The sequence below is a fragment of the Rhinopithecus bieti genome, unplaced genomic scaffold (genome assembly GCF_001698545.2).
Source record: "Rhinopithecus bieti isolate Rb0 unplaced genomic scaffold, ASM169854v2 scaffold_5341, whole genome shotgun sequence".
NCBI lineage: Eukaryota > Metazoa > Chordata > Mammalia > Primates > Cercopithecidae > Rhinopithecus > Rhinopithecus bieti.
The window spans coordinates 1,053,846-1,078,511 of NW_016804835.1; the positions used below are offsets into that span (position 1 = coordinate 1,053,846).

A 24,666-nucleotide genomic window follows, 5' to 3' on the forward strand; every position below is an offset into this window, starting at 1 on the left:
TTTTTTTTTTTTTTTTTTTTTTTTTTTCTTTTGAGACAGAGTCTTATTCTGTCACCAGGCTGGAGTACAGTGGTGCGATCTCGGCTCACCACAACCTCCGTGTCCTGGGGTTCAAGCAATTCTCCTGCCCCAGCTTCCTGAGTAGCTGGGATTACAGGCGCCCACCACCATGCCCAGCTAATTTTTGTATTTTTAGTAGAGACAAGGTTTCACCATTTTGGCCAGGCTGGTCTTGAACTCCTGACCTCAGGTGATCCACCCGCCTCAGCCTCCCAAAGTGCTAGGCGTGATTACAGGTGTGAGTCACCGCACCCAGCCTTTTCCTCAACTTTTAACTGTTTATCATTTTATTACTTTACACTGCTGTGGAAGGGAACAGATATTCACAGAAACTAAAACAGAATTAAAAAAACACAACACTGTCTTAATATATACTTGTAATTTTAAAATCATTTTCCTCTTATTCCTCAGGGATGCAGTAACTTCAACAAACAAAGTAATATCAAGTTCTGAATCAGGGGAATTGGCAGAGGTTCAGATGATGAGCTAAATGCCTCAACATTGACAGAAACTTAGACAAATTGTACATTCATCCTGTCACATGATCTGACTAATTTCCAAGATTTCTGGGTTGGGAAAGTAAAGAGCATTTTCTACAGTACTACCCTGCGGAGGCAGAAGTAACAACTCTCTAATTCTGTTCTACAGTTAGTGGGCTACGCAACTCTCTTGATAATGCAGCATTTGAATGGCAAAATGAACGGACCCCAAATATAGCAAGGCCAATGCAAAGGAAAAATGCCAGAGCACAGTGATTTGACTCTTCTTCTTCTTCTTTTTTTTTTTTTGAGACAGAGTCTTGGTCTGTCGCCCAGGCTGGAGTGCAGTGGCGCAGTCTCGAATCGCTGCAACCTCTGCCTCCTGGGTTCAAGCAATTCTCCGCCTCAGCCTCTCAAGTAGCAGGGATTACAGGTGCCCACCAGCATGCCTAGCTAATTGTTTTGTATTTTTACTAGAGATGGGGTTTCACCATGTTGACCAGGTTGGTTTCGAACTCCTGACCTCAAGTGATCCACCTGCCTTGGCCTCCCAAAGTGCTAGGATTACAGGTGTGAGCCACTGCTCCCAGCCTTCTTTTAAATCCATGTTTTCCACTCAAAACACATTCTTGTTATTTGATATCTAAAAACATAATCTTCACAAATGCAGGTTTAGAATTGAAAAGATATATACAGGCTGGGTGTGGTGGCTTACACCTGTAATCCCAGCACTTGGGGAGGCTGAGGCGGGTGGATCACTTGAGGTCAGGAGTTCAAGACCAGCCTGGCCAACATGGTGAAACCCATCTCTACTAAAAATACCAAAATTAGCCAGGCGTGGTGGCATGTGCCTGTAATCCCAGCTACTTGGGAGGCTGAGGTAGGAGAATCGCTTGAACCCGGGAGGGCAGAGGTTGCAGTGAGCTGAGATCACGCCACTGCACTCTAGCCTGGGTGACAGAGTGAGACTCTGTCTCAAAAGAAAAGAAAGAAAGAAAGAAAAGCTATATACTTATAAACACATAAAAGATTCACTTTTTTAGTTTAATTAGATGCTATAAAAGAAAAATGAATGCTGACCTACTTATTTTATGTGCCAAAGTTATTGAAAGAGATGGCTGAAGGGCAAATTATTTCTCGGTCAGTATGTCCTTCACCAATAAGTGAATGTAGTCTAGCACTATTTCTACTAAGAAGGCCAAAACTAGCCTGACCAACATGGCGAAACCCCAACCCTACTACAAATACAAAAAAGTAAGCAGGCAGTGCATGCCTGTAGTCCCACCTACTCGGGAGGCTGAGACAGGAAAATCACTTGAACTCAAGAGGCAGAGGTTTCAGTGAGTCGAGATCACACCACTGCACTCCAGTGTGGGTGGGAGAGTGAGACCTCCCATTTCAAATACAAACAAACAAAAAAAGAAGGCTGAAGCTTTAACAACAACAGACACTTAAGCTTTTTCCATAATGTAAAAAAATGTATTACGTGTATTTCCTTAAATAAACTATGTTTTAGTCATTTCAACATTTTACAATGTTAGTGTAAACTGAATTTTTAATAAACTTTAAAACAATGGTGTAATCCACCATAATTGAAGATGCTAATCAACTATATCTTCAACTTCCCTCTTTGCCCTACATGGTGGGGTCTAGCTGCGGGAGTGGGGACAACAGATTGCCTTGAACTATCAGCTGTTTCAGCGTCACCTCAGCTAGAGAGCACCTAGCCTGAGGTCATGCCCCTTCCTGAGGCTGCCCATATCCAGTGATAGGGAAGAGAAGCAGAGGACAGGTCCAGCCATTTCAGCCCAAGGAGACAGCAAAGTGGGAAATACTGTAGGCTCCACTGAGCCAACACCTCGGATTGACATTTTCTTCTGCTTCTTACTATTTCTTGTCAACAGGTGTTGCACCCTAGTGACATGAATTTTGTGTTTAGATTTGGGTCCCATCCCCAAAATATCTCATTATGTATATGCAAATATTTCAAAGTCTGAAAACAATCCAAAATCCAAAACATTTCTGGTCCCAAGCATTTCAGATAAAGGATACTGAACCTGTATCAACGGTTTTATCACCAATGATATTAATCATAATCATGAGGTTACGGTAGTGTTTGCCAGTTTTTTCCACTGTAAAACAACACTGCTTTCAACTGTACAGGTTCACTTATATATGGGTTTTCTTCCGCCTCTGCCGTCCATGAGGAGCAAAATTCCTCCTTTTGCTCCTCCTCCTCAGCCTACTTGATGTTAAGACAATAAGGAGGAAGACCTTTATGGTGATCTACTTCCAGTTAATGAATGGTAAATATATTTTCTCTTTTTTTTCTTAATAGCGTTTTTTTCTCTCTACCTTACTTTTTTTTTTTTTTTAAGTGAGACGGAGTGTCATTCTGTCACCCAGACTGGAGTACAGTGGCACAATCTTGGCTCACTACAACCTCCGCCTCCTGGGTTCAAATGATTCTCCTGCCTCAGCCTGCTTACTTAGGATATAGGCTAAACTGCTATAACAAAAAGATCAAAAAGTAGACTTGAGCAAGACAGAATTCTGTTTCTCTTTCATTTATAAATTCAACAGTGCTATAGTTTGAATGTGTCCTTTAAAAGTTCATGTGTTGGCAACTTGGTGACCAATGCAACAGTGGTGGGGGTGGGGGCTCTACCCTCATGAATGGATTAATGCTGTTACCATGGGAGTGGGTTAATTACCATGGAAGTGGCTTTGTTAAAAAAGGGAACTCTCTCTTGCATATACTTCCTTTTGCCTTCTACCCTTCTGCCAGGGGATGACTCTCACCACCTCCTGGCACCATGGTCTTGGGCTTCCCAATCTCCAGAACTGTAAGAAATAAATTTCTTTTCTTTATAAATTACCCAGTCTGTGGTACCCTGTTATCACAGCAGAAAATAGACTAAAACAATGAATGGCTCAGAACTGCTAAAAGGGCTCAGCCACCTTCAAAACATCTGTGGTCTAAGTTGGCGGCCCAGTTCTCCTGATTTCCCAGCCAACGGGAAGGGATAAAGTACCAGGAGAGCACACATTCCCTTTTAAGGGTATGATCCAGAAGTGGTACATACTACTTCATCCACATCTTACTGTTCACAACTTAGTTACCTGGCCTCTCCAACATGCAAAAGAGGACCGGAAGTCATATGCCTGGATAAAATTCAGGAGGTTCTATCACTAAAATAAAGAAGGGGGCCAGGCACGGTGGTTCACCTGAGGTCAGGAGTTCAAGACCAGCCTGGCCAACATGGTGAAACCCCATCTCTACTAAAAATACAAAAATTAGCTGGGTGTGGTGATGGGCGCCTGTAATCCCAGCTACTTGGGAGGCTGAGGCAGGAGAATCGCTTGAACCCAGGAAGCAGAGGTTGCAGTGAGCCAAGATCATGTCACAGCACTCCAGTCTGGGTGACAAAGCAAGACTCTGTCTCCAAAAAAAAAAAAAAGTAAGTAAGTAACGAAAATGTAAGATTACACCCCATAAAATAAAACAGGAATCCATGAGTTCACAATCAAGTAAATAAATACATGGAAAAACAAATGAGAAGGGAAAGCTCTTCCTTACAGTAGAATACCAATTTAAAAAATTATTAAAGAATCATGGAATTAGAAAATTACCACTTGGCAATACATAATGCTAACTTATGCAGAGAAGATACATCAATAAACAATAAAACCAGGCCAGGCACAGTGGTTCCCACCTATAATGCCAGCACTTTGGGAGGCCAAGGCAGGAGGATTGCTGGAGGTCAGGAGTTTGAGACCAGCCTGGACAACATAGTGAGATCCCATATGACAAATTAAAAAACTATCCAGGCACAGTTGCATGCACCTGTAGCCCTAACTAGTGGTAAGGCTGAGGGCTGAGACAGGAAGAATATTTGAGCACAGGAGGTGAAGGCTGCAGAGAGCAATGATCGCACCACTGTACTCCAACCTGGGCAACAGAGCAAGACCTTGTCTCTAAGAAGAAATAAACGAATAAATACACACATTTTTTAAAAATGCTAAAACCTCCTCATTAGTATAGTGGCAAGTAAAAATAAATAAATAAAATATAAAACAAAAGAATAAATGCTAAAACCTATGGGTGAAAGTTAGATAACAAATCAGATGGTCTCAGAGTAACTCCCTGTGTTAATCTGTTTTGTGTTGCTGTAAAGGAATACCGGAGGCTTGGTAATTTATAAAGAAAAGATGTTTATTTGGCTCATGGTTCTACAGGCTATACAAGCACGGTACCTCAGCTTCTGATGAAGCCTCAGGAAGCTTTCAGTCACCACAGAAGGGGAGGGAAGCAAGTGGATCACATGGTGAGAAAGGAAACAAAAGAGAAGCCAGGCTCTCTAAAATAAGCTCTCACATGAACTAAAAGAGGGAGAAGTCACTTACTACTGTGGAGAAGGCATTAGGACATTCATGAGGGGTCTGTTCCCATGACCCCAACACCTCCCACCAGGCCCCATCTCCAACAATGGGAATCACATTTCAACAAGAGATATGGAGGGGACAAATACCCAAACGATACCACTCCCTGAAAATGTTTATTAATTACAATGGGAAAAGACTAACTTTACTTGGGGAGAAATCTCACAAACACAAGCTTACTGAATGATCAAATAACATCCCCAGCGACAGCATAAGTGAACATCATGTGCCACCTGAGGGGAGAAGAGTACTACATTATTTCTATAATATGACAGCCAAAATTCTATGACCTGAATCAAATAACGAAACATCAGACAAACTCAAACTGAAGGGCAGTCTCCAAAATAACCCATAATCTTCAAAAGCATCAAACCCATCAAGGTCAAAAAAGGACTAGGAATTATTCTGGAATAAAGGAGCCTGAAAGGATATGACAGTGAAATGCCAGGCTTGGATCCCTGTGCTACAAAGGACGTTATGAGGACAAGTTGATAAAGCCTAAACAGGATCTCGTGGTGAAGGGTATATGGGAATTCTTCATACTGTTCTTATGACTTTTATGTAGGTTTGAGATTTTATAAAATAAAATAAATTTTGGCTGGGCACAGTGGCACATGCCAGTAATCCTAGAACTTTGGGAGGCAGAGGCAGCCAGAGCACTGGAGGCCAGGAGTTCGAGACCAGCCTGAGCAACATGGTGAAACCTCCATCTCTACTAAAAATACAAAAGTTAGATGGGCATGGTGGTGCACGCCTGTAATCCCAGCTACTCAGAAGGCTGAGGCATAAGAATTGCTTGAACCCCAGAGGCAGAGGTTGCAGTGAACCGAGACTGTGCCACTGCACTCCAGCCTGGGCAACAGAGCAAGACCCTGTGTCAAAAAAAAGTAAAAAAAAAAAAAAAAAAAATCACTTTCATTAATTACTATAGTCTGAATGTGTCCTCCAAAATATATATGTTGAAACTTAATGGCCAATGTGAAAGTATTAGGAGGTAGGATGTTTAGGAAACTATTAAATCTTGAGGGCAGAGCCCTCAGAAGCCAGACTAGGGCCCTTATAAAATGGTGTAAAAGGATGGGTTCACTCTCTTCCACTCTTCTGTCATATGAGAACACCCAGACAGTGCCATCCATGAGCAATGAGGCTTTATCAGACACTGAATATGCCAGCACCTTGATCTTAGCCTTTCCAGCCTTTAGAACTGTGAGAACATGAATTTCAATTCTTTATAAATTAAATTACCTAGTCTCAGGTATATTGTTGTAGCAGCACAAACAGACTAAGACACTGATGTTATGAAATCCTGTACCTATTGCAAGATTTTCCATTTTTCTTGGTAATAAATTTGCATCATGGATAGTTTATGAGAAAATGTGTAAAAGAGACTAAATGCTATTGACTCATTGGATAGGAATAAACATTAGCATTAAATGAAGAACGTTACTTGAATATGGATTAATCTTACATGTGGTTAGTTCATTAATGAATATTTTTTGCATCAGGATGAATTTTATTTCTTTATACAACCCATACCTATGGGGCTGCATATCTTTATTTATTTATTCTTATATTGTCTCTTTTAATGCTTACCATAAACCTGTAAGTGCTATTATTATTTTTTTTTTTTTTTTTTTTTTTCTTTTTAATTTTTCCCAAAAACCTTAAATGTTTTTTTTTTTTTTTTTTTTTTTTTTTTTTTTTAATTTTTTGAGACAGAGTCTTTCTCTTGTTGCCCAGGCTGGAGTACAATGGCACGATTTCAGCTCACTGCAACCTCTGCCTACTGGGTTCAAGCGATTCTCCTGCCTCAACCTCCCAAGTGGCTGGGATTACAGGCAGCTGCCACCATGCCTGGCTAATTTTTGTATTTTTAGTAGAGATGAAGTTTTGCCATGTTGGCCACGCTGGTCTCGAACTCCTGACCTCATGACCCACCTGCCTCAGCCTCCCAAAGTGCTAGGATTACAGGCGTGAGCCACTGTGCTCAGCCTAAGTGCTGTTATTATTATTAACCTCTTTTACAGATGATGAAAATGAGGTTTGGAGAGGTTAAGTACCAAGTTCACAGAGCTGCTAAGTCACAGAGCTGGGCTTTGGAACCAAGAAGTTAAATTATAGAACTTATTCTCTAAATGGTAACAAATTATTTGAGTAAAATGTAAGCCGTCTCATTCTTTCATTCATAGCAAACATGTATGCTTATTGATAGCAATAGAGAGTTGGAAGAAACACACAAATTGCCACATTAATTCCTACCTGTGTCTGCCTCATTGCCCGTTCCACTCGGCGTGTACTTCCTCTCTCAAGTTTTGTCCGGAGGATCAAGGCTGATGTCTGAATGGCCCAGAACTTTGGTTGTGAAAGCAAACACTGATAGAAGCAGGAGGAAAAAAACATAGAAAAGAGATAAGCTAGGTGATCTCATTCTGAATAGGACAGAATTAATTCTTCCAAAAATATCAGGGTACAGTTAAACACAGATTTGAAAATCTTTCCAGTGAACAAAAGTTCTCTTTTCTCAATTTGTATTACAGAAAGCATTCTAAAACATATGAGAATGCTTTCTGGCATTCGTTAAGGTAGGGAGTCTCCAATTTTAATGAAAATGCATTCCTAGAAGGGGCATCTTAACAAAGACTGGCCTGTATCAAAACCGAATATGCACACAGTGAAACCTAACCCCAGAGAAAGCTGTGACCACCATTACTCAGAGAATATAGTAGAAACCATCCAATATGATCACAAATGTAGTGGGAAACAAAGCGAAAGTACTGGATAAGTGAAAACAGGGACAAAATGTACTATGATAAACACTGACTGCTCGGTATAATGAGCACAATTTAAACTCTCTTTGATGACAACTTGGAATCTGATATTGTCTCTGGGTTATCATTCACAACAATTACTTTCAGTAAAGATTACTACAAATAGAGAAGAAAGAGCTGTTTATTTATCTGAAAGTTGACGCCATCCTTGGTCCTTCTCTTGTTTCAAACAGTCAGGTCTGGAAAACATCTTAGAGTACAATTAACCACTGAAAATGTAGCTACTCATTAGAAGCACCTGGGAAGTTTGGTATTCTAAAAGCACATCAGATCTCTGAGAGCAGGATGTGGGTGGCTGTTTTTTGTTTTTTTGTTTTTTTTTTGAGACAGGATCTCACTCTGTCACCAAGGCTGGAGTGCAGTGGCATGATCACAGCAAGCTACAGCTTCGGCTTCCTGAGTTCATGCAATCCTCCCACCTCAGCTACCCGAGTAGCTTGGAAGGCAGACCTGTACCACCATGCCCAGCTAATTTATTTTATTTTATTTTTGTAGAGACAGGATCTCCCTATGTTGCCCAGGCTGGCATCAGTGTTTTTTAAAATACCACTCCCTTCCCCCACCCCAAGTAATTCTCAAGTGTAGCCAACTTTAAGAACTATTAGGCTAAGATAAAGTATTTGTCTTTTATCAAATTCATTCATAACTCCAAACTCTCATTAAAGGTTAGCAAGAAGTCCTTCAGCCTATAACTCCTTACAGTTCATTTCACTCATTTGTATTACCTGCTTGACTCCTACAGGCATTTGAATTTTTAACCTCTAACCTAGACCAACGAACCTCTAATCTAGACCAATCCCCTTACAATTAAGAGGAAAACGAAGCACCAACAGGTTAAATTACCTGCTCAATGTCACACCTCTATTAATAGCAAAAGCTGGTACTAACACTTAGTATCCTAAGCCCCAGAACACCTTTATATTATTTTATAACATTTTCTCCCAATAAACTTGTGCTCATTTAAATAGCCAAATTAAGATATGACTACTTCCTGGACATGGATGATACTACCATAGAAACATTAGAAAGTAGAGTAATGTAAAAAGAGGACTCAGTAAAGAGCCTTGGAGATGGTGAAGGAAGAGGATTAGGTAAAGAATACATGAATAAGAGAGGAGAATCAAAAGAACGGAACCTTAGTGAAATTTGTTCATTACTTCACTTGAGCACCTACTCCCTACATGGCAGTGTGTACTAGGCCCTAAGGACAGAAGAGCAAACAAAACAGACAGGATCCCTGCCCCCATAAAACATACATTCTGATCTTATTATTATTATTTTTTTTTTTTTTTTGAGACGGAGTCTCGCTCTGTCGCCCAGGCTGGAGTGCAGTGGCCAGATCTCAGCTCACTGCAAGCTCCGCCTTCGGGGTTTACACCATTCTCCTGCCTCAGCCTCCCGAGTAGCTGGGACTACAGGCGCCCGCCACCTCGCCTGGCTAGTTTTTTGTATTTTTTAGTAGAGACGGGGTTTCACTGTGTTAGCCAGGATGGTCTCGATCTCCTGACCTCATGATCTGCCAGTCTCGGCCTCCCAAAGTGCTGGGATTACAGGCTTGAGCCACTGCGCCCGGCCTCTAATCTTATTATTCTATAATTAACTTTGCAAATTAAAATATTTTTATCCCCTTGAAATATAGTTTCCAAGATTAATGTATAACCTCATCTCATTGGCCTCCATTAACTTAAATCTACAAAAAGAATGAATTTACTGACATAAATAGGTGCATATGGCCCTATAAAAATATGAATGATGAAAGAGAAGACATTAAAAAAACGAATTCTTTAAAATGTACAACACTACTTGTCAGATTTTATTATAAAATGTGATCTCAAGAATTTTCAGGCAGGGCATGATGGCTCACGCCTGTAATCCCAGCACTTTCGGAGGCTGAGGAGGGTAGATCACCTGAGGTCAGGAGTTCAAGACCAGCCTGGCCAACATGATGAAACCCAGTCTCTAATGAAAATACAAAAAGTTAGCCGGATGTGGTAGCAGGTGCCTCTGATACCAGCTACTCAGGAGGCTGAGGCAGAAGAACCGCTTGAACCTAGGAGGCGGAGGCTGCGGTGAGCCGAGACTGTGCCATTGCACTCCAGCCTGGGCAACAAGAGCAAAACTCTGTCTCAAAAAAAAAAAAAAAAAAAAAAATTTTCAAAGGAAAGGACTTTTCTCATTAGGTAAATCTGCAAAACTGATTCTACTACCCACAATGGGTCACATCACTGTCTTCATTTTCTTTGCATCTTATTAAAGGGATTATCATCTGTAATCCCATGACAACAGAATGGAAGAGTACTGAGGAAAGGGCTCTGTAAAACAGTGGGAAAAGTCTGCAGAGTAAAAGATCAAGAGGCATCCCAGCCCCACCAAGTGACCTGGGGAAGTTACTCGATCTCCCTGGATGTCTCACTTTCCTCCTCTCTAAAATTGGAGCCGCATTCCCATCTCTCACAGAATTGGGAGCATTAAGTAAATATAAATAAGTAAAGCTTAATGGAGCCTATGAGAGTTCCCACTGAAGAGCACATCTGGCCCCTCCAGGAGCCCCAGTGTTAAGCTCACCCTTAACAGAAAATCTCTCTCCGGAGTGGGCATGGGCAACAGTGCTCACCTTCCAACCACACTGATCATTCTGCCAGCAACAATGGTGTAGTGCACAGACCAGCTCAGCCCATGGGCTTGTAAGAGTTAAAACCCACCTTTAAAAAGGTTGTCCCAAAGACTTGCACAGCAAAGGGATGAAATATCTTCCTCAGATAAACAACAAAGTCACACTGTTTTCTACACTGGTATGAGAACAAGAGGCTTGCCTAAGATTTTTATTTGAAGGTCAACCAAAACATTCTCACTAAACACTGAAAATAATATACAATCTGACAGACATTTGAAAAGCTTTGAAGAAGGAACTAACTGGATAACAGCATCACTAAAGAATGTAATGATGTCTATTTGGCTGGGAGATATAAAGACTTGAGAAAGTCTTTCTGAAAGAAAGCAATTGCACATAGGCTATATTCAATATATTTTATAAAACACTGCGCCCATGAGGTGAGAATTGATCATAATATGGGGCATTGGGTAAATAAGAAGAAAACTAAAAAGGAAATATGTTGATTTATGAAGCTCTATTGACGTATTAGAAAATGGCATTTTAAAAAAATTTCGGCAACCAAATGCAATGGAGAGAACACCAATCTAACCTACCTAAGCAGCAGGCCAACCCCAGCTGGTGAGAGCTCAAGCCATAATCTACACAAACATCTGGATAGAGTTAACTCAGAGTCTTCACCATGCCCCATAATAGGGAGTTACTGCTCTTAATTCCATTCCATTTAGAACTTGAGAAGTGATCACCCCAATGCCTACAAGGCTGGTTCTGTCTCATTTAGGTCTTGGCCTAAATGCCACTTTGTGAGGGAGCCTTCTCAACCACCTCATCTAATGACTCCACCTCTATTCAGTGATTCTCTATCACTGCATCTAGTTTGGTTCCTCCAGGGCAAAAGTCCCAGCTATTTGATTCCTAGTGCCTTACATACTGTCTGGTACACCGCAAGAAAGGGATAAAAAGAGGGACAAAGAAAGAGACTTTTCCTCTGTCTTCTGTTACAAAGGGACAGGGGCATAAAAAGGTGGTTCTTCTGAAACAGAAATGTAAACTAACAGTGACTGGTACTTATGAAAATCAACCTAATAGATTCTTTTTTTGGGCATTCCCTAGATAGAATTGGGAACATATGCTCCCAAGGACACAATATTGTACATAACAACTAGCTACCATGACATAATACTTCTATTACTATGACCTAGGCAATCTTGGGTCTACATAGGCTTTTGTAAGGCAGCTCAGAAACTTAAAAACTACTTGAAATATTTTTTCTTTAAGACAACACGTACCAAACGCTAAAAAAAAAAAAAAAAAGAAAGAAAGAAAGAAAAAGAAAATTACTTTATGGCTGGGTGAGATGGCTCAACTATAATCTCAGCACTTCGGGAGGCTGAAGCAGCAGAATCACTTGAGACCAGGAGTTTGAAATCAGTCTGGGCAGCATAGCAAGCCCCTGTCTCCACAAAAAAATGTATCAAATTTGCTGGGTGTGGTAGCATGTCCAGGTAGTTCCAACCATGCAGGAGGCTGAAGTGGGAGGATCACTTGAGTCCAGTCACGGCTACAGTGAGCCATGATCATACTACTGCACTCCAGCCTGGGCTGAACAGAGTGAGACCCTGTATCAGAAATAAAAATTATAATATTCCATTTGCTTCATGGCAAGTAATAATATAATAAGGTACCAACATAATGTGCTACCGTGCTACGTAAAAATCTACAAATTAAGATTAATTATTACTGGCCAGGCACAGTGGCCACTTTTGGGGCTAGGGCAGGCAGATCACTTGAGGTCAGGAGTTCAAGACCAGCCTGGCCAACATGGTGAAACTCCATCTCTATTAAAAATAACAAAAATTAGCTGGGTGTGGTAGTGTGCACCTACAATTCCAGCTACTCAGGAGGCTGAGGCATGAGAATCGTTTGAACCCAGGAGGCAGAGGTTGCAGTGTGCCAACATCATTCCACTGCTCTCCAGCCTGAGTGACGGAGTGAGACTGTCTCCAAAAAAAAAAAAAAAAAAAAAAAATTAATTTTTTTCTAAACTAGCTTGAATTCCTCTACTGTCCCAGCCATTATCTATGTGCCCTTGAATAAGCAGGTTAAGCTCTGTGGGACTAAAGATGTCTTATTCATAAAGAGAAAAATGTAAACTAAAAGTTGACCAACCACCTCCAAAATTCTGTAGTAATGAAGAGAAATTAAGTAATGAAGGGAAAATAAATTCCTAAGTTCATCTTTGTTGGATTTTGGTTATTTTCTATTTTAACATTAAGCTAAATGCAATTATTACAAACTTCATATTTACTGAAATATCTTATAAGCACATTTCTTTACTATTCAGTAAAAGTGTAAGAAAGAAGTACTTGAGAACAGCTAAATTGCTCAGACGCCAAAAATTGGTAAAGATAAAAGAAGACGTTGAAATTATCAAATTGTGACTCATCAGATTTGAAATGGTGTCTTACATATTAAGAGGTTAAATAAGCACAGAGTTTCAGCCTTGATAATAAGAGGCAATGTGTGACTGAGTACACAGACCTAAATATAAGCTAATATAATTTGTTATTACTATAGAATTCTAGCTACCCACTATTTCTTTTTGTTTGTTTTTGAGACAGGGTCTCACTCTGTTGCCCAGGCTAGAGTGCAGTGGTGCAGTCTCAGCTTACTGCAACCTCCACCTCCCAGGTTCAAGTGATTCTCCTGCCTTAGCCTCCCTACAGGCACTTGCCATCACACCTGACTAATTTTTTAAATTTTCTGTAGAGACAGGGTTTTTGCCCAGGCTGGTCTCAAACTCCTGGGCTCAAGCGATGAGCCCACCTTGGCCTCCCAAAGTGCTAGGATTACAGGTATGAGCCACCAGGCCCATTAGTTACTCACTAATTCTGTAAGTGGAAAACAAAATACATCGGGGAATAACAGGAACTGTAAAACTTTCAGTGACCGCTCTGCATTCTGCAGAAGATACTTTATGCTATCTTTGTATGAAAAAAGTAAATCTAAGTATTAGAAATAATTCTCTCCAAATTAAATATAGTATTCCACATGATTCAGCAATTCCATTTCTGGGTCATGCCTGAAAGAACTGAAGTCAGATATTTGCACACCAATATTCCTGGCAGCAGCATACACATACCCAAAAGGCAAAAACAACTCAAATGTTTGTGAAGGAATGGATGATAAAATGTGGTATAGGCTGGGTGCAGTGGCTCACGCCGGAAATCCTAGCACTTTGGGAGGCCGAGGCAGGTGGAAGACTTGAGGTCAATAGTTTGAAACCAGCCTGGGCAACATGATAAAACCCAGTCTCTACTAAAAACACACAAAAAAATTAGCTGGGCGTGATGGTGGGTGCCTGGAATCCCAGCTACTCAGGAGGCTGAGGCAGGAGAATTGCTTGAACCCGGGAGGCAGAGGTTGCAGTAAGCCGAGATCGCACCACTGCACTCCAGTCCGGGCAATAGAGCAAGACTCTGTCTCAAAAAAAATTTTTTTTTAATTAAAAAAAAAAAAAACGTGGTATAGAAACAACAGAGTATCAATCCGCTTTAAAAAAGATAGCATTCTGATACACACAACACAGATGAACCTTGAGGACACCATGCTGAGTGAAATCAGTCACAAAAGAACAATTTTTTTTTTTTGAGGTGGAGTCTCGCTGTTACCCAGGCTGTAGTGCAGTGGTGCAATCTTGACTCACTGCAACCTCTGCCTCCCAGGTTCAAGCAATTCTCCTGCCTCAGCCTCCCAAGTAGCTGGGATTACAGATGCATTCCACCACAGTCGGCTTATTTATTTATTTATTTTTATTTTTATTTTATTTTACTTTTTGAGACAGAGTTTTGCTCTCATTGCCCAGGCTAGAGTGCAATGGTGCCATCTCGGCTCACTGCAACCTCCACCTCCTGGGTTCAAGGGTTCAAGCAATGGTCCTGCCTCAGTCTCCCGAGTAGCTGGGACTACAGGCGTGCACCACCGCGTCCGGCTACTTTTTGTATTTTTAGTAGAGATGGGGTTCCACCATATTGGCCAGGCTGGTCTTGAACTCCTGACCTCGTGATCTGCCCGCCTCGGCCACTCAAAGTGCTGGGATTACAGGCATGAGCCACCGCACCTGGCCTACAAAAGAACAAATATTTTATGATTCCCCTTAAATAAGGTACCTAGAGTAGTCAAACTCATAGGGATAGAAAGTAGAATGGCAGCTGCAAGGGCTAAAGGGAGGAGAGAAAGGGAGTTATTGTTTAATGGGTGCAGAGTTTGGGAAGCTGAAAAAGTTCTGCACATGGATAATACTGATGGTTGCACAACACTGTGAATGTACTTAATGCCACTGAACTGTACCCTTAAAAATGGTTAAGATGGTACATTTTGTGTTATGTATATAAAAAAACATGTATTTTACAAAACCATTACTGTTAAAATCCTTAAAAAGACAGAGCAGGCTGGGTGTAGTGGCTCATATCTGTAATCCCAGCACTTTGGGAGGCCAAGACAGGAGGACTGCTTGAGCCCAGGAGTTTGAGATCAATCAGCCTGAGCAACACAGCAAGACCCTATCTCTAGAAAAAATAAACAACAACAACAAAAAAATTAACCCGGTGTGGCAGTGCACATCCCTGGTACCAGTTACTTGACAGGCTGAGGCAGGAAGATCGCTTGAGCCTGGGAGGCCCAGGTTGCAGCGAGCTGTGTTCATACCAGTGCACTTCAGCTTGGGCAACAGAGCAAGACCCTGTCTCAAAAAAAAAACCAAAGCAACCTTACATTCAAATTTAGCATTGCTAAAAACATAAAACATATATAAAGACAAAAATATAATTACACCCAAAATAATATTTCATTACTTTTTTTAAGCCACTAATAATTTCTTTCTTTCTTTTTTTTTTTTTTAATAGAGACAGATCTTACAGTGTTACCCAGGTTGGTCTTGAACTCCTGGCCTCAAGTGATCCTCCTGTCTTGGCCTCCCAAAGTGCTGGGATTACAGGCATGAGCCACTAGGCCCAGCTACTAATAATATTTTGTATGAAGCATCCAGTGTGCATATATACAACGCTCCCAAATTTCAGAATTTTTTTCCCAAACGCTGGGTTATTTTAGCACATGAAAAGGCTCTGATATGTTTCTATATAATTATAGTAAACATTTTATTTTTATTTATTTCTCCCAAAGGACACATATTTACGAAGATATAAAATACATGTTGTTAATTCTTACAATTCATATTTTTATTCCAATAATTCATACTCATATTTCAGAAATGCTATGAAAATTTCTGAAGAGTTCGCTCTAAAACTGGTCCTAAATAACAGAGGTTACCAAAAGGCTGACAACTAGAGAGTGAGCCTCTGAGAAAAATGCAGTAACTACTCAACTGCAAAAGCCACTACAACGGTGGTTCTAACTAGAATTTTATTTGTTCTGGATACAAGTTTCCTGTTTTTGCTGTTTTGTTATTTATTTTATTTATTTATTTTTATTTAATAAACACATAACACATTCTATGTGCTGGTCAGGCACTGGTCTAAGTGCTTTACAACAGTAATGGTATCTTTTCATAAAAAGAAGTGCTAACTATGGTCCAGCATATTACTTTCTGTTTTGTTAGAGCTTTACTGTCCTGTTTCACTGTCCAAAGGTCTCAAAGATGTTCTCCTACATTCCTCCTCTAAGAGCTTTATAGTTTTGCTTTTCACTTTTATATATTTGATCTATCTGGAATTACATTTTATATACAGTATGATGTTAAGATGCCCATTTTTCCTATAGATATATAAATTATCTAGCAATTATTGAAAAGTCTATCCTTTCTCACTGTATTACAACTCCACCTTTGCCATAAATCACATGAACTGTATATGTATGGATCTGTTTCTAGACCACTGGCTGATTTATATTTCCTTGTGTCAAAATGTCTTAATTCTGTGTTTTTAAAGAGCATAAAAACAACCTTGAGAGCCTGTTAAAACACAGAGTTCTTGGCTCCAACCTCAAAGGTTCTGATTGAATAGGGTTTAGGGTGGAGTCGGAGAAATTCCATTTCTAACAAGCTCCCAGGTGACGCTGATGCTGCTGGTCCAGGAACCCTAATTTGATGAGCGCTGTCTTAAAATAGGTCTTGCTATCTGACAGTAGAAGTCTTCCCCTACAGCTCTGTTCTTCAAGACTGCCTGAGCTATATCCTTAGCCCTCTGTATTTCCATATGAATTTCAAAGTCAGCTTTAGTTCCATGAAAAAACAACAGAAACAACAAAAATAACAAATTCAAACTGCTGGGACTTTCTTAAGGATTGTATTAATTATGTAGGTTAATTTGGAAAGACTTGAAATTTTAAAACATGAAGTCCTCCATAAACAAGACATATCCCTCCGTTTATTTACATCTTCATTAATTTATCTTAACGATGTTTTATAGATTTTTTTTTTTTTTTTTTTTAGACAGTGTCTCACTCTTGTTACCCAGGCTGGAGTACAGTGGTGCCATCTCAGCCCACTGCAAACTCCGCCTCCTGGATTCAGGCGATTCTCCTGCCTCAGCCTCCCAAGTAGCTGGGATTACAGGCGTTCACCACGACACCTGGCTAATTTTTTTTTTTTTTTTTTTTTTTTTTTTTTTTGTTTTTAGCAGAGGCGGGATTTTACCATGTTGGCCAGGCTGGTCTTGAATTCCTGACCTCAAGTGATCTGCCTACCTCGGCCTCCCAAAGTGCTGGGATTACAGGTGTAAACCACCGTGCCCAGACAGATTTTTAGTATAGAGATCTTATAAATCTTTTGATAGGCTCATTCCTGGGAATTTGATGTTTTTTGACACTATTACAAATGCTTCTTTTCTCTTTTAATTTTAAAACTGTGATAAAATACATATAACATAAAATATACCATTTTAACAATTTTTAAACACACAGTACAATAATGTTAAGTACATTCACAGTTTTACAACCAGTCTCCAGAACTCCTTTCATCTTGTAGCTGAAACTCTATACCCATTAAACAACTCCCAGTCCACCTTCCCCCAACCCCTAGCAACCCATACTGCTTTTTGGTTCTATGAATTTTGACTACTCTAGGCACTTCATGTGGAATTATATAGTTGTAAATGCTATCTTATTTTTAACCATGGATTCTATTAACTGTGGTAATTTGATGAAGTATCAGCTCACTAAAAGTAATTGGTTAAAAATCAAAATGGGTTTGAAAAAGAACCCTAAGAAATTTGGTGGATTCATAAATCCCCGCTTTCATGGCTGGGTGCGCTTGTTCACACCTGTAATCCCAGCACTTTGGGAGCCCGAGACGGGCAGAACACTTCAGCCCAGGAGTTCAAGACCAGCCTGAGCAACATGGGGAGACCTGTCTCTACAAAACAAACAAACAACAAAAAAAACCTAAAAAATTAAAAAATAAAACCCCCACTTTCAGAATTCTTCACTGCTGAAGAACCTCATGCCATTTGCAACCATGCACTTATCCATGAGATGGAATTTCCACCACTTTTACACATCAAAACAAAGGCCAGAAATCACTTACAAATGAGTGATAACATTTGTGTGCCTGTCTTAGGAAAAGTTCTCTCATTTCTTACCTCTCATTGACCAAAATCTATAAAAGGTGACCCACTGAACCAGTAACCTTTTACAAGTATATAATTTTTCATATACTTTTAATATTTTTATGATTGTTGTGAATAGTGAAATAAACTTTAGTAATATTTATTTTATTCATAGTTATAATGTTTTATAAATTGAAGAATCAATTCACTTCAGCAATTGTTGATAAGGTATGTAAGAGATATTTTGAGAACAAAAGAGGGCATTCATTAAAGATTAAGAGATGCAGGCTGGGCGTGGTGGCTCACGCCTATAATCCCCGCACTTTGAGAGGCTGAGGTGGGTTGATCACCTGAGGTCAGGAGATCAAGACCAGCCTGGGCAACATGGTGAAACTCTTGTCTCTACTAAAAATACAAAAATAAGCTGGGTGCGGTGGCGTGTGCCTGTAATCCCAGCTACTTGGGAGACTGAGGCAGGAGAATCACTTTAACCTGGGAGGCGGAGGTTGCAGTGAGCCGAGACTGCACCACTGCACTCCAGCCTGGGCAACAGAGCAAGACTGTCTCAGAAAAAAAAGAAAAGTAAATATTCATATGATGACGAACTATATATGTACATAAGAGGGACTTATTATTTTATTCAGCAAGCAATTTCCCACTGTATGGGCCCTCATGCCCCAGAAAAGTAGCAAAGAAAATTCTGTACCACCATCAAAGAGGATTTAGAGTGTTGTTTCTATTAAAAACAAATTTCCTTTTCATTCTTATCACTGCACATTGCAAATAATCTTCTTCCAAAGGTCACTAGGATCTCTTCAGATGACACACAACAAGGCTACTCCTTTAAACAATGAAGGCGCTTTCAGATAGCTGCTTTTTCCATACATAAATCAAAACCAGCTCGGAGCTCTCCTTGTGCATGATTGTTTGGCTACACTAAAGTCAAATCGAAGGATACCCACCCAGGTCATACTGACCTCCCAAAGCAAGGAACAAAGAAATACTATAAAAAGCAGAACTACCCCTGCTTTTTCATTATCTACTTAAAAGAGCATTCATTTCTGAAATCAGTACCAAATGACAATAAGTTTAAAATTCCAAGTTTAATCTATAAATAATTCTCAGTAGAAGTGGAAGAGCAGCCCAAATCCCCTATCCTTGCGAGGTAGGTCATTTAAAAACTTTCTCAAATCTATTTTTCCCTAAATCTCACTATTACCCTCAATGAAAGGACCCAAATACAACTTACATTCTCCCATCTCCTTGCCTTTGTTTACACTATATCACTCCATCTAAACCCTAGCTGTTGTTCAACTTCCAACTCAAGTCCTCCCTTAGTGAACAAAGCCTTCTTTGACTGCTCAGTCCTAAATATTGTCTTCCTTTCTTAGCAACTAGGGGATATCTTTATCTGTGCTATCGATTTGTAGTTTAAACTGCCTAGTATTGCTAAGTACAGTTTCATAAATTTATCTGACCTGGACTAAATTAAAAATTCCATGAAGGCAAGTCCCATGCTTTATGCCTTTGTTTTTTCTACAGTATCTAGTAGCATGCTTGAGAAATTTTGGGATTCTAGATCTTCTGCCTTTAAGCTTTTAAAACTCTCTCTGCTATGCAAATTTTCATATGGACAGCAAAGACACCAGAGATCAGGTCCCTTGGCTTCCTCAAAAAAGAAAAACCTCTGCATTCGGGAGACTTTAAGCAAAATGTTCTATAACAAAACCATGTTTTTTTTCCTCATCATTGTTAAAGCAAGCAATGTTACTCGAGGACCTGTTGTACACTGTCTCGATTCAAGTCAGTTTCCAAAAACCTACTCATGATGACCTTAAGCAAGGGCTTACTGTATATATCCTTCATCCAATTCCCCAAATGTTAATGTTTTGCCACATGACCAATGGTTTACTTTCCATACCAGATACAGATTCTACTTAAAACAGTATTTACAGACTTAAAATAAATTCTACTAATTACCTATTTTTATATCAAGTAACACAAGTTGCTACAAATCATATATTAATACTTCACTTTATTTCTATTACCTATGATATTCTATATGCAAATCTCATGTGCTAAGAAATCTTAAGATTTTACATTCATCCTAGCTATCTTTCTATTTGTTATTTCTGTCGACCCTCAATCACAAAGGGGAAAAAATTTCAATTCAACAAATATTTTTTCAATATCAATAATCTGTGTTAAATGCAAACGGTCAAAAGTACCCCCAACTTGAGCTCTAAACAGTATATTCCTCCCATTAAATTTGGGGTTTCTTTTACATCCAGGTTTCCAAAAATATATGGGGAAACCTAGCTTGATTTTGCCTCGAAAAAGCAGTAAACTTCATAATGAATTTGAACACTAAGAAATTTCCTATTGGGAATTTGTTCTCCTATATTTTTGCACTTAATAATTAGGTAAATTGAATAGTTTGTGTTGTACTTCTGAAACTGGTGGCATAGAATAATCAATATTGAAACCCAAATCTACATTGATAATCTTAAATAGTATAGCTCTAAATAAATCTGTTCATGTGCATTCTTCCCTTTAGTGAAGTATATGACAGATGAATAAAATCCATATTCAGTATTGTGACCTGTTTCGACAAATGCATACACCTATATTACCACTATTAAATCAAATTGTAGAAATTGCTCATCATCCTAAAATGTTCCCTTGCAACATTTTGTAATCAATCTGTGATATACTTTCTGTCATTACAATGTAGTTTTGCTGTTCTAGAATTTTCATTAAATGGAATCATACAGCCTGGCTTCTTTAACTCACAATAATGTGTCTGAGATTCATCCATGCTGTTGCATTTATCAGTATTTCATACTTTTTATTGTTGAGTATTATTTCATCAGAGGGCTACACGGCACTTTATCATTCATTTGTTGATGGACATTTGGGTTGTTTCCAGTTTTAAGCTACTATGGATAAAACAGCCAAGAGTATTTGTGTACAACTCTTTGTGAGGACATATACTTTCATTTCTCATGGCTAAATACCCGGAGAAGCAATTGATGATTAATTTTATAAGAAAATACCAACCTATGTTCCAAAGCAGTTGTAACATTTTACATTACCACCAGCATTGTATGAGAGTTCTAACTACCCCACATGGTGTTATGTAAGTCTTTTCAGTAATGTATAGTGGTATCTTGTTGTGGTTTTAATTTGCATTTCTCTGATGACTAATGTTATTACATATCTTTCAAGCTCCTTTTGGCCATGCATATATCTTTGTTCAAGTGCCTGTTCAAATATTTTTATCCATATTTAATTGGTTTGTTTCTACTATTATTATTGAGTTGAAAGGGGTCTTTATCCTAAGTAAAAGTCTTCTGTGAGATACATGCAGTGTAAATATTTTCTCCTACTCTACAGCTGGTGTTTTCATTTTCTTAATGTTGTCTTCAAAAGCAGAAGGTCTTAATGTTAATAAAGTCCAATTTATCAATCTTTTTCTTTTATGGTTCATGCACTTAGTGTCCTAGCTAAAATTTCTTCACTACCCAATGTTATAACAATTTTACTTGAAGAAAACATAGGAGGAAAATTTTGTAACATTGAGATCAATGATTTAACTTCATGACTGACCTTCACCTATAAATTTCTTCTGTGTTTTCTTCTGTGGTCCACGGATAAAATATGCAGTTTAATTGTTTGGTTTACAAACATCTGGGGTTTTTCTAGATATGCAATAGTTATTTATGTCACTTAATTCAATTATGGAAAAAACTATGTACTATATATAATCAATTTCTTAATTTATTCATTCATTCTTTCATTTACGGAGATTTATGTCGCAGTATATGGTCTTGCTGCACTTACCATATACATTTGAAAAGACCATGTATTTTCAAGTGTATTCCATAAACATCAACTCAGTCAAAATGGCTGACAGCGTTGTCCAATTTATCTATGCATTTACTTGCTGTTTGCCAAGTTGTTCTAACAATTGCTGACAGAGGGGTGTTAAAATATTCAACTAAGATTGTGACATTGCCTATTTTTCAATTTAGTTCTATCCATTTTTGTTTCATGTACTATGTAGCCATTGTTAGATACATATACATTTATAATTATTATGTCTTCCTGATAAATATTCCCTTTATTATTATAAAGTTGTCCTCTCTGTCTCTGGAAATATTTTTTGTAATGAAGCCCATTTTACTTTATAATAATTTAGCAAATCTAGCCTTGTTATACTTACTGTTTTCATGGGATAATATTTTCCATCCATTTATTACCAACCCATCTGATTCTTTACATTTAAAGTACATCTCTTGCAGGAAGCATATAGTTGTGTCTTGCTTTTTAATTCCATTATCAATCTTTGACTTTTATTTGGAGTATTTATCCATTAGCATTTAATGTAATTATTCATATGGCTGGGTTTAAATATACCATTTTACCCTTTTTTATTATTGTTCCATTATGCTGCTTTTCCTGCCTTCTTTTTAGATAATCTGAATATATTTTATGGTTGCCACCTTGATTTCTTACTGGATTTTTAGCCAGCTGCCTTTGCATTTTTAAGTGGTTGCTCTAGAATAATAATACCTTTAATTTTTCACAACCTATAATAGTGGAAAATTAATAGTGTAATTCTTCACATAAAATGTAGAAACTTTGCAACCATATAGGACCACTTGTTCACCCTTGCATGCCTTCTAAATATGTTAGAAAATACCAAAAAATGGCCAGGTGCAGTGGCTCATGCCTGTAATCCCAGGTTTTAGGAGGCCGAGGCGGGTGGATCACCTGAGGTCAGGAGTTCAAAACCAGCCTGGCCAACACGGTGAAACCCCATCTCTACTAAAAATACAAAAACTAGCTGGTTGTAGTGGTGCATGCCTGTAATCCCAGCTAATCAGGATACTGAGGCATAGGAATTGCTTGAACCCAGGAGGCACAGGTTGCAGTGGGCCAAGACTGCGCCATTGCATTCCAGCCTGGGCAACAGAGTGAGACTCCATCTCACACACACACAAAAGAAACCTAAAAATAAAATCACACAATGTCATTCCCTTCTTTCAAGCAAAAAAGTCATCTCCAGAATCTTTCTGCCTTTGATCATTCCCCAGTATCACCAGGTAGTTGGATTTTTTGTTTTTGTATCTTGCCCACAGTTGGTAATTTTTTTCTGCAGAAGGATAGCTCCAATAATAACCACTACAGAAGCAGCCGGGCATGGTGGCTCACGCCTGTAACTCCAGCACTTTGGGAGGCTGAGGCGAGCGGATCACTTGAGCCTGGCAGTTTGAGACCACCCTGAGCAATATGGTAAAACTCTGTCTCTACCAAAACACAAAAAATTAGCCAGGAGTGGTGGTGCACGCCTGTAGTCCCAGCTACTCAGAAGGCTGAGGCAGGATAATCGCTTGAGCCTGGGAGACAGAGGTAAGCTGAGATCGTGCCTCTGCACTCCAGCCTGGGTGACAAGAGTAAGACTACATCTCAGAAAGAAAAGAAACACTATAGAAGCAGAAGTCCTCCAAATTAATTTTAGAATCAGCATGTCAATTTCTGCAAAGAAAAAAAAAGAAAGAAAATGCCTATGGGGATTCTGATTGCTACAGATTTAATTTTAAGCTCAATTTTACAAGAATTTTGAATTCAACATATTGAGACTTCTGATCCATGGATATGGTAAATCTATTTATTTAGATAATCTTTAATTTCTCTCAATATTCTTTGTCATTTTCGGCATAGAGGTCTTGCACTTTAGTTGTAATTATTTGTAAATAATTTGATTTATTTAAGGCTACTGCGAATGATTTTAAAATTCTTTTCCCAAGTATTCATTGCTAGTAAATATAATTGACTTTTTTATGTTGACATTATATTGTAAGAACTTGCTTGTTAGTTCTAGTAGCTTTCATGTTCATTCGTAAGGAGTTTTTCTATGATATAAACATGTCACCTATGCATAAAGGTAGTTTATATCCTAATTTCCAATCTGTATACCTTTTATTTCTTTATGTCTTCTTATCTATTGCACTACTGGGATTCTAGTTCAACGAGAAAAGAAGTGAAGAAAGCAGACAATCTTCCCTTTTCTCTGAGCTTAGGGAAGAAAGACTACTTTTCACCAATAATGATTTTAGCTAGATACACTTCATCAGGTTAATATTCTCTTCTATTCCTAGTTTACTGAGAGTTTTTATAATGAAAGGTGTTGAATTTTGTCAAAGCCTTTTCTGTTTCTATTAAGATAATCATTTGGTTTTTCTCCTTTGCTCTACTAATAAGGTGAATTGCATTGTTTCATATTAAACCAATTCTGTACTCCAGGGGTAAACACTATTTGGTCATGATATATTATCCTTTTTATACATCACTGTTTCACATATTTTATCCAATTTTATAGTTGTTGACAATGGGAATTAAAGTCCAGTAACAGTTTGCCAGAAGGGAAATTCTAATAAGCATTAACCTCAAGACATGGTTAACTGCAGAAGACAAAAAAAAGGCGATTATCCTGCCTCAGCCTTCTGAGTAGCTGGGACTACAGGCGTGTACCACCACTCCTGGCTAAGTGACTTAAGGAACAGACAGGCTGGGTGCAATGGCTCATGCCTGTAATCCCAGCACTTTGGGAGGCCAAGAAGTGCAGATCACCTGAGGTCAGGAGTTTGAGACCAGCCTGGCCATCTATACTAAAAATA

At 38.9% G+C, this 24,666-nt stretch overlaps 1 protein-coding gene across 2 annotated transcripts in view; it reads right to left on the reverse strand.

Moving 5' to 3' along the window:
• Positions 1-24,666, reverse strand: part of TTC27 (tetratricopeptide repeat domain 27) — a 198,997-nt gene that overhangs the window by 110,212 nt on the left and 64,119 nt on the right. For both annotated transcript variants that reach the window (XM_017870638.1, XM_017870637.1), the window contains exon 10: positions 7,242-7,355. In XM_017870638.1, the coding sequence (XP_017726127.1) occupies positions 7,242-7,355 (114 nt within the window). The remainder of the gene's footprint in view (positions 1-7,241; positions 7,356-24,666) is intronic.